The sequence below is a fragment of the Lepidochelys kempii genome, chromosome 7 (genome assembly GCF_965140265.1).
Source record: "Lepidochelys kempii isolate rLepKem1 chromosome 7, rLepKem1.hap2, whole genome shotgun sequence".
Classification (NCBI taxonomy): domain Eukaryota; kingdom Metazoa; phylum Chordata; order Testudines; family Cheloniidae; genus Lepidochelys; species Lepidochelys kempii.
The window spans coordinates 94,178,368-94,187,927 of record NC_133262.1 but is presented as its reverse complement, the minus strand read 5'-3'; the positions used below and the strand labels follow the sequence as shown (position 1 = coordinate 94,187,927).

Here is a 9,560-nt window from a genome sequence, read left to right as displayed (position 1 = left end):
CAGAAAATGATCATCCCTATTAGGCAGAGAACTGTCCTGCCAGCTTTGGAGGGCTCAGGAGCCGCCAACTTAACCAACCACTGGTTGGTTTATATAGGTCAGAGGAAGGGTGGGGGGGGGGGGGGATCGGAAGAAAGTGAGCATTTTAAACACAAAATAGGGAAATTAAATTTAGGCTGAAATCATATAATGTACAAATATATATCACATCTGGGCACAGCAAACAACCCGCATACACATATTTATATGATATGCAGGCATGTGTATAATATTCACCCTATGCTTCAACCCTTTACCGATAAATGATTTTTAAGCATACATATGTAGGAACCTACGTTTCAATTAAACTCTAAACTTTAAAAGCCCTTCGCCCTCCCGGGCTGAGGCTGCACCATTTAGAAATTACCTATGCTTAAAAACTCAAATTTAAGTGTTGTGTCCCAGAACTAGAAACCAGTCAAAAGAATGTGCTCGCGGCACAGAAATATTGTCGTTCAACAACTACATTGCCAGGCACTGTCAAAGCAACCAGACTACTAAATGCGAAGCAGAAATACCCCCGAGCCATGCCTTCCAGCAAACATAAAAGGGGATACATTAGAGATTAGGGGATAACATTTAGATTCTGTTTAAAAAAATCGCTCTCGAATGTTTCTTGTGGTTGGGCAGGGAAGCAGAAAGTGAAATTGACTAGACAAAAATGAAACTGAAGCGTTTACTTGTACCGTCCAAGTTGAGTGAAACAGGATAAATAAATATATAAACAACAGTGACGGCTCTTTTGATGTTGAAACTTCTTTCTCTTTTAATATACTACAGTGCTATTGATATTAGATGCAAGGACATTTTCTAGATACAAAAGTTACTTTGAACCTCGGGGTGCCCCTTTAAACATTTCCCAGCATAGTCACTCATTTACAAAAGAAATTGTGAGGGTCATTTCAGCCAAGTAGTGAGCAACAACCACGGGGAGAAAAAGTGCTGTAATTTGAAGGTTATCGAGGATCTTGTTCGTATTCGTTTGCCGTATTTCTACGAAACGGTGCCTAAGCTAGATACAAATGTAAGACTTTATGATAAGTGCTTGTCATACTTCTACTACTTACTGCGGCATTTATTGTTATAACGGTAACCGCGAGTCAGTGATTTCTGGACAGGTGTTATATAAAGGGTCCCCGGAGCTACCTTGTTTCCGAGCACCAACACCTACCGATTGTAAAGTTACCGATTGCAGTCAGACGAGTGTAAGCATACATTTCAGAGATGATGCACATGACAGAGCATGTGTTTTGGGAAACTTTTAGCAGCTGGCTGCTCTTTTGGCGAAAAACCAGAAAGTACCTGCGTCCTACGTCTCTGGCTGCACAGAAGGGAAATTCAGCTTTGCTCCAAAATATTTTGTAAGGTTTCGCTAAGGTATAACGCCAGGATCTCCAAACGAACTGGAGAGTCACTCCAGCCCTGATCATATTTACCTTTACAGCGACCTCTTATAAATTTACAGCCGTGAGTGGGAGGAGGAAAGGGTCCGTGGCAGCCACCGCCTGTGAACCTCCTTTCCCAGCAAGCAGTCGGCTCTGCAGAGCGGTGATAAAAAGTGGCTTCGCATCAGAACGTTTCCCAGCATTTGTGAAGCACTCCTGCCTCCTGGATGCTCTATTGGTGAACGTCAGACCCTGGGCAATGCCCCGCACGGTTTTTGGGAGCACACAGCCAGGGCGAAGTCCTGCTTTCCAGGCACGCGTAGCTATCTCCCAGCCTCTGTGCCAGGAGATTTAGCCCCCCTCTAAATTAAACCGCTGCTGGGGAGTGTGCCGAACTCCTCTGCCTTCTCCCCATAACGCTATGGCGGCCTGCGGGTTATCTGCCTCCCACCTATGTTCAGACAGATGCTGGCTACTGCTCCGCTTGTTAAACAGGCAAACCCGTCACCCCAGGTTGAAAAAGATCCACACATGGAACACCCCTTGCGGTAAGGACCAGCTCTGCCCCAGGGCCCAGGATGAGCAGCCCCGGAAACCTCACGCCTAGGTGCCGGGCTGCGGGTGCTGTGATCTATGATTTAAGCGCCTATAAAAGTCTGTGGGTGGCAATAGGCAGGGTGTTTACTTTTGGATATAACCTTGCCTTCCCTCGCTGACCTGCGTTTGAACCTGCCATTAGCGCTGCATCATAAGTTTTCAGAATTTACTCCGGCCTGGTGCGGATTCCTCTCAGGACCCCGACCATAAATACAAGCGGAGCCTTTGAGGTGAACTGCAGGCCACGCGCGGATTTGAGAGGACAAGGGGAAGCGGCGGCTGTCCAGGGTCTGCGCCACTTGCTCCCGGGGCTGCAGCCCGCTGTATTAACGAGCAAGAGCCCGAACCCGGAACCAGGCGAAGTCCAATGAACTACGCACCGTATGCAACTGCTCGGCTCTTCAGCATTTAGCTGGGGCTCAGGTCTTTAAAAAAAGAAACCCACCGCTGAACTGCAAAGTGCAGTAGGAGAGATTAAAAAATAAGATCGGTTGTGGGTATGGTCGTTATCAAACCATGCCCAGAGGCAAAACATAAACACGGTAAGTGCTTTCCCGTGTAACTGGGCATAAGGACAAAGTAAGTGAGGCATTTCTATAATCTGCGCCAATACAGTCTTACTCCGTTTAATCAGTGATAAATAAAGGTAAAAGGGATGCCGTTAATTAGCTGGTCTTCCTCGAGCCTGACGAGTCGAACTGGCAGCTGTTTGCAATTCGGCCCCCACTCCATCCTTTAATGATTATTCAATGAGCTACAGAGCAGCGCCTTCAAGGAGCTGAGCTCCGAGGCCCCCTCTCCCGCGAGCCCTATTGTCCGGGTGAAATTAGCACCTTTTCAAAGTCAGCTCTGTGGCTCGTCTGTAGCTCCTGGAGGAGGGAGACCTGGAGAAGCCACCGCGCAAAACAAACAGTTAAAGATTTCGGGGGGAGGAGCCAGGCCACAATCCGTAATTAAAGATGAACTTTGGGTGAACTAATGTATCTGACCAAGGTAGAGTGGGCAGCAACCTGGGGAGGGCTATAAAAAGGGGCCCACGGCGGGGCTCGGCCTGTGCGCAGCTTTGCTCTGCGGAGACAGGTAGGGGCTTCAGGCGCCGCTCGCGAGCCATGGGCTTCTCCACCTTGCTGGCCAGCACGCTGTGCACCTTCCTACTGCCCCTGCTGCTCTTCCTGGCTGCGGTGAAGCTGTGGGCTCTGTACTGCGTGAGCGGCCGGGAGCCCGGCTGCAGCCTGCCGCTGCCCCCGGGCACCATGGGGCTCCCTTTCTTCGGGGAGACGCTGCAACTGGTGCTGCAGGTAAGGCCCACGAGCTCTCCCGGCCCTCGCCCGGCTTCGGGAAGGGGCAGCCCCTCGGGGGATGGCCAGGGGCGACTCGGGGACCCGGCTCCGCCTTCTGCGCTGAGCTCCAGGTAGCCGGGGCGGGGCAGGGCAGCGCTAGCAGGGAGGCGGGCGGGCGGCTGGCCCGGAGCCCCGCTATCACGGCCCTTCTCTCCCTCCAGCGGCGGAAGTTTCTCCAGATGAAGCGTCGGAAATACGGATTTATCTACAAGACCCACCTCTTCGGGCGCCCCACCGTGCGGGTGATGGGGGCCGAGAACGTGCGGCACATCCTGCTCGGGGAGCATCGGCTGGTGTCGGTGCAGTGGCCGGCCTCGGTGCGCACCATCCTGGGGTCGGGCTGCCTCTCCAACCTGCACGACGGGCAGCACAAGCACCGCAAAAAGGTACCGCGAGCCACCCCAGGGCCAGGCGGCTGTTCCCCGGCTCGCATCTGGCCGGGGCCGCCTCCTGGGCGCTCTCAAAGCTCCCGGAGTGGCGCCCTCCTTTGTGCGGCTGGGGCGGGTGTGCGCTCCCCTGGCCAGCCGGGCTGAGCCCCGGCCCCGGCGCGCTCTCCCCCTGGGGCGGTGCCGCGGTGGCCTGAGCCTTCTCCTTCTCCCCCAGGTGATCATGAAGGCTTTCTCCCGGGAGGCGCTGCAGCACTACGTCCCTGGCCTCCAGGAGGAGGTGAGCGCCTGCCTGGCGCGCTGGCTGCGCAGCGGCGGCTCCTGCCTTCTGGTTTACCCCGAAGTGAAGCGCCTCATGTTCCGCATCGCCATGAGGATCCTGCTGGGCTTCGAGCCGCGTCACGCCGACCAGGACAGCGAGCGGCAGCTGGTGGAGGCCTTCGAGGAGATGATCCGCAACCTCTTCTCCCTGCCCATCGATGTGCCCTTCAGCGGGCTCTACCGGGTAAAGCTCCTGCCCGCGATCGGGGCTAGCCCTGGGGTCCCAGGCACCTCCGGGGGGCGATGCCGCACGGGGCAGCTCTGGCTCAGGCGCTGGCACTAGGTGCCCGGCGATGGCCGCTGGAATTGGGGCAGGGCTGGGAGCGGGCGCCCAGGGGGTTGGCACTGCGAGGGGCGCGTGGGGACGGCCTGGCAGCGGGATGACCCGCAGCCCTTCGGCTCCCTTCTCCGCCCCCAGGGCCTGCGGGCGCGGAACTTCATCCACGCCAAGATCGAGGAGAACATCCGGGCGAAGATGGCCCGTAGGCAGCCCGCGGGCGGCTGTAAGGACGCGCTGCAGCTGCTGATGGAGCACACGCAGGAGAACGGGGAGCCGCTGAACTTACAGGTGAGACGCCCGCCCGCGGGGACCGCTGCATAGCCCCAGCCGGGGGCTTCCTTTAACCTCCCTGGCATCGCTCTTCTTGATGTAAGGGGAGCAGGATCGGGCCTTAAGTGTACCCCCCCCCCGCAGTGCGGTCTCCGGGAGAAGGAAAATCAGGGTGGCAAGTCCTCGTCTCAGCCAGGGGAACCGCTTCAGGGCCAGGATTTCTGGCGATGGCGACCCATGAGTGGTGTCCCCATTTCCCCCCTCCCCCCTTTTCCCCCGAGTTGAGGAAGTTGCTCCAGTCCCCAGCCGCCTCGGATCCTGGGCTCCCAGGGCACATCCTGCTCGCACAGCGATCGAAATCCCCCTTGGTGCTTTTCGAAACCTCTCTTGTGCTGGGGCCGTTTAAACGGCACAACACGACGTGTGGCAAGCCAGGGCAATCCTTTCCGTAAGCCATCCATTCTCCAAAATCCCTTCCCGGACAAGGAGTATCGGCTCATCTTCTCTCCCCCCTCCCCGTGTCTTTCTGTGGCTTTATAATCAAACGCAGCCTGTCGATGTGGAGCCTAGGAATATCGCTAATCACTGGTGGCGTTTCAATAGGGAATTTCCCCTCTGCTTTACTGGAGATGCAGTTTTAGAAGGGCATTTGGGAAGGGGAGGAGAAGGCGATGAGTTTGGCGCTGCAGTGTGGTCTCAAGTACTTAAAACAATAGCGTGCGTGTGTGTGATTTTTATTATTTTCTTTGAAAAATAACCCAGACATCCTGCTCTTTGTCTCAGGAGCTAAAAGAATCGGCAACAGAACTTCTGTTTGGAGGGCATGAAACCACAGCCAGTGCGGCCACGTCTCTAATCACCTTCTTAGGGCTCCACCGGGCTGTTCTGCAAAAAGTGAGAAAGGAGCTACAAATGAAGGTGGGTGTCTTCTCTGTAGAAGTTAAAATTCCTCTGTATTCAGTTTGTTCCTCCTTCATGATTAGGGAGTGTATGAATAAATCTCTTAATTAAGCAAAGTTAATGCCCCCTTAAAACAACTTAACCAGGAAGAGCTGAATATTCCATTTGAAAAAATGAGATTTGCAATGATTCAAGCTTGTTTGGGGAGCCCTTTCTCTTGTACTACCTGGGAGCTTGATGACTAGCTTGTACCACATTAGTGATGGCAATGCAGTGTCCAGCTACCACAAACTGTAGCCTGGCTTTTATGTGCAGAGCCTTATGTTAACCATGTTCTTTTCTTAGGGTTTATTGTGCAGTATGAACCAAGACAAACAACTGGATATAGAAGTCTTGGAACAGCTGAAGTACACAAGCTGTGTCATCAAAGAGACCCTCAGGCTGAGTCCACCAGTTCCTGGAGGATTTCGAGTTGCACTCAAGACTTTTGAGTTAAATGTAAGCTGGGCTACTTGGGCTCTGCTTCTATTAAATCCCTTTGATGGCTGTAATTTTTTTTCTCCTTAGTAATTATTTGAACATAAGTCAAACTGACAATTTATACAGAGATTTTGATTTCTCTCTAAAATCTTGGCATCCATCTGCCTCTGAGCTGAAGTCTTCACATATTGGAATTTCTTACCTTTTTTTTTTTTTTTTTTTTTTAAACAGGGTTACCAGATTCCTAAAGGCTGGAACATTATCTACAGTATCTGTGATACACATGATGTTGCAGACCTTTTCACCAACAAGGATGAATTTGACCCTGATCGCTTCATGTCTCCCTCTCCAGAAGATTCCTCCAGGTTCAGTTTCATCCCTTTTGGAGGAGGCTTGAGAAGCTGTGTGGGCAAAGAGTTTGCAAAAATCCTTCTCAAAATATTTACTGTGGAGTTGGCTCGGAATTGTGACTGGCAGCTGTTAAATGGACCCCCTACAATGAAAACTGGCCCCATAGTCTATCCAGTGGACAACCTGCCTACCAAATTCATAGGTTTCAATGGCCAAATCTGAGGTCAAAGGTTACTTCTGGATGAAATTCTATAGCATTTAAAGTATACATAGCTTTTTATAGAAACCTAAACCAATATTAAATATTTAACTTGTACATGTATAATAGTTATTTATGTCTTTTTAAAAAAATTTAAAAATCTACTAAATATTCTAAGTTTGGTTGATATGTTCAAGCACTACAATTATGGGTCAGTGTGGTCCATAATTAGATAACTTATTTCTAGGGAAACAAAATGTTTCTCTCTTATTTAAGAATCTTGTTGAAAGCTTGTCAATTTTTTTTAGCATTTTGAAGGAATTTGACAGTGTATGCATTCAGAGACACTTCAACTTTTAACAAACACATGAAACCATGGGACCTAACTGCACATCCATGACCAAAATACATACTTGGCTTATATTTAAGCAAGGAGAATGTTTTCAGATACTAGGTTTTGTGTTCAAAGTTTATGGATTATTATGACTTAAAATAAAGTTTATTTTTTTGAAGATGCTTTGCTCCAAATATCTCTAGCATGTTGGTTATTTTCTGCATATACTACCTTAGCTGCTCGGGGTGGCATAAACAAGAATTCGAATTCTTGGTTTAGGTTTCTTTTTTTCCTAACCTTATAAATTGTCTTGTATTTTAGCCTCTGTTCTTTCTGTACGCACAACTCCTGAGAAGATTCCAGCTGGAGTCAAAACAGTTCACTTGTTAAAGATACTGAGGCTTAACCAAGCCAACTTAATAAATGCAACTAAGACTCTTCTAAACAGGTTGACTAATCCTATAACATCTCAAATTCAAACTCTTGGAGACTTCTGTTTTCCACTTAGAAAACTCACCCCCTATATAGCTGACTGAGAGGAAATAACACAGGCCATTTCCCTACCATGTCCAATGTATAGTAGTCTTAGTTTACCATAAATCAAAGTTAGATTTATAGACTAAGTAAACCATATTGCCTAAACTACACCCACTCTCAGACTGCTAGAATAAACTCCTAACTGTGTAGGCAGAGACCAGAACAAAAGTCTAAAATAAAACCTCTTTAGCTCCTCTTCTCCCATGTTTCAGAGTAGCAGCCATGTTAGTCTGTATTCGCAAAAAGAAAAGGAGTACTAGTGGCCCCTTAGGGCCTAAGCAATTTATTTGAGCATAAGCTTTCGTGAGCTACAGCTCACTTCATCGGTTGCATGGTATTCTTATCCTGCACCAAAAGCCCCTTGACCGTTGTCATAGACAATAATATGTCTGTCTGCTCTCAATGGTTATTGCAAAGAAGCTACCTATCTGGTAGCTGTTTTTCCATATGTATGTATAATGGTTTAGATTACAACTGTAAATGCTTCCTTAGAGGAAGGATGGGGTTTGCCATTAACAATTCTGGAATTTCGTAGAACAAAAACTAAAAGGCAAAATACAAAAGCAGTTAGCAGTGATTCAGGCCCGCGTGTACTAGTAGAGTTGGGGAGCAGGAGAGATGCAATGTGCTTGGTCTGACTCTCCCTCAACCATGGCTAATTTAAAAATTAAGGTTTAGAACAGAGGCAGGGTAGAAATGTGACCAAAAAACCCTTAGCTGGAGAGGCTGGTTGCACAAATACTGGATAAGGTGAACTGTCACACTAATGTCATATACACTGCTAGCACCATACACATAAAAAAGCAAACTTCATTGGCACTTGAGTTACTCCCTATACTGAACAATTCTTAGGTGATCTTATTCCCGATCTTGAGGAGGATTTCAGGGGTTGTGGAGAAAATTCTAAATAGCCAACACCTGTAAATGTTCCACGTGCCAAATAATGGCAACTAAAAGTCTTGGGAATGTTTCTATTCAGCATAAAAGCATTTGTCATCTATTAATGTTAAAAATCAAATACTAATTTCTATGGCAAGATGTTAACCACAATCAACATCTGCTATAAATAGCTTTTTGAATTATTCCAGATCAAGATTAAAAGTGATTTAGTTCTAGATATAAACATTGCCTACATTGTCTCATTACAAGGCTCTGCTTTATATAAAAATCACTCTTTGCCAAGACTTTTCAGAGGCAGTTTGCCCAATTTTAAGATCACTGTTATTATGTGAACTCTCTGGGTCTGATTGTTATTTAGACCACTTGAAAATTTATATTTACTTTAGGCCCTTTCACACTGCCAGAGTGGAATAAAGTGGCCTTAATATGAAAGAGAATCAGCCCTTTGATTGCAAACACTTTACACATCATTTGCAGCCTTATATAATGTAAAGGCTAGTCATATACTTTTAAATAGCACTGTTAGAGTCCTGCTAATCTTTACAATAGTCTGCAAATAGAAAAAGATATTAGATAATAAATATTCTGGAAATGTGGGGGTTTTTAAAATTAGACTGTTGTCATATTCTTACATGGGACTTAAACAATAAGTGCACCTGCTACCAGTATCTTTAACAAAGTGTCAGCCATACTGACTGCTCTAATATATAACAACTTCAGTGCTCATGGCTGCTATGTTTGGAGAATAAATGGCTAGATCCTACTGTAAATCTAAGATTGTACTTGCAGCATAGTAACATTTTTTTCTGTCTCACTGTTGGCCAGGTTTGAGCCATGCTGCAGCAATTTGTGTTTGGAGATAAAATGCTATCACTGTCTTACTATGTCAGGATCTGTCAAGATATCCTGGGGCAGATTCTCAGCTGAGGTAAACCGTGACAATATACAGTAGCTGAGGATCTGCTCCCAACAATTTTAGCATTGTAACTAAACAGTAGGGCCGAAGGGTAAATTCCCGCCCCCCCCCCTTCTAAATCCCATTTTCAAAACCATAAGATACTGTTGAAATTTTTATCCAAGATTTTCTAAAGTGTTAGTGCTTCTGAATGCCTAGTTTGAGACCCATTTAAGGGACCTGATTCAGAGAGCCGGTGCTCAGCCTTTTATAAAAATCAGACCCCTTTAAAGTGACTCAAGTTAGGCACCTACATTCATTTGCCATTTTTGAACATTTTGGCCTG

At 47.6% G+C, this 9,560-nt stretch overlaps 1 protein-coding gene across 1 annotated transcript; it reads left to right on the top strand.

Annotated features, from left to right (window-relative positions):
- The first annotated feature begins 3,130 nt into the window (after positions 1-3,130).
- Positions 3,131-6,659, top strand: CYP26A1 (cytochrome P450 family 26 subfamily A member 1). The gene is made up of 7 exons (XM_073354939.1): positions 3,131-3,319; positions 3,523-3,747; positions 3,965-4,252; positions 4,487-4,636; positions 5,402-5,536; positions 5,864-6,016; positions 6,230-6,659. The coding sequence occupies exons 1-7, from the start codon at positions 3,131-3,133 to the stop codon at positions 6,569-6,571; spliced, it is 1,482 nt and encodes a 493-aa protein (XP_073211040.1). The 3' UTR covers positions 6,572-6,659.
- Positions 6,660-9,560: the final 2,901 nt, after the last annotated feature.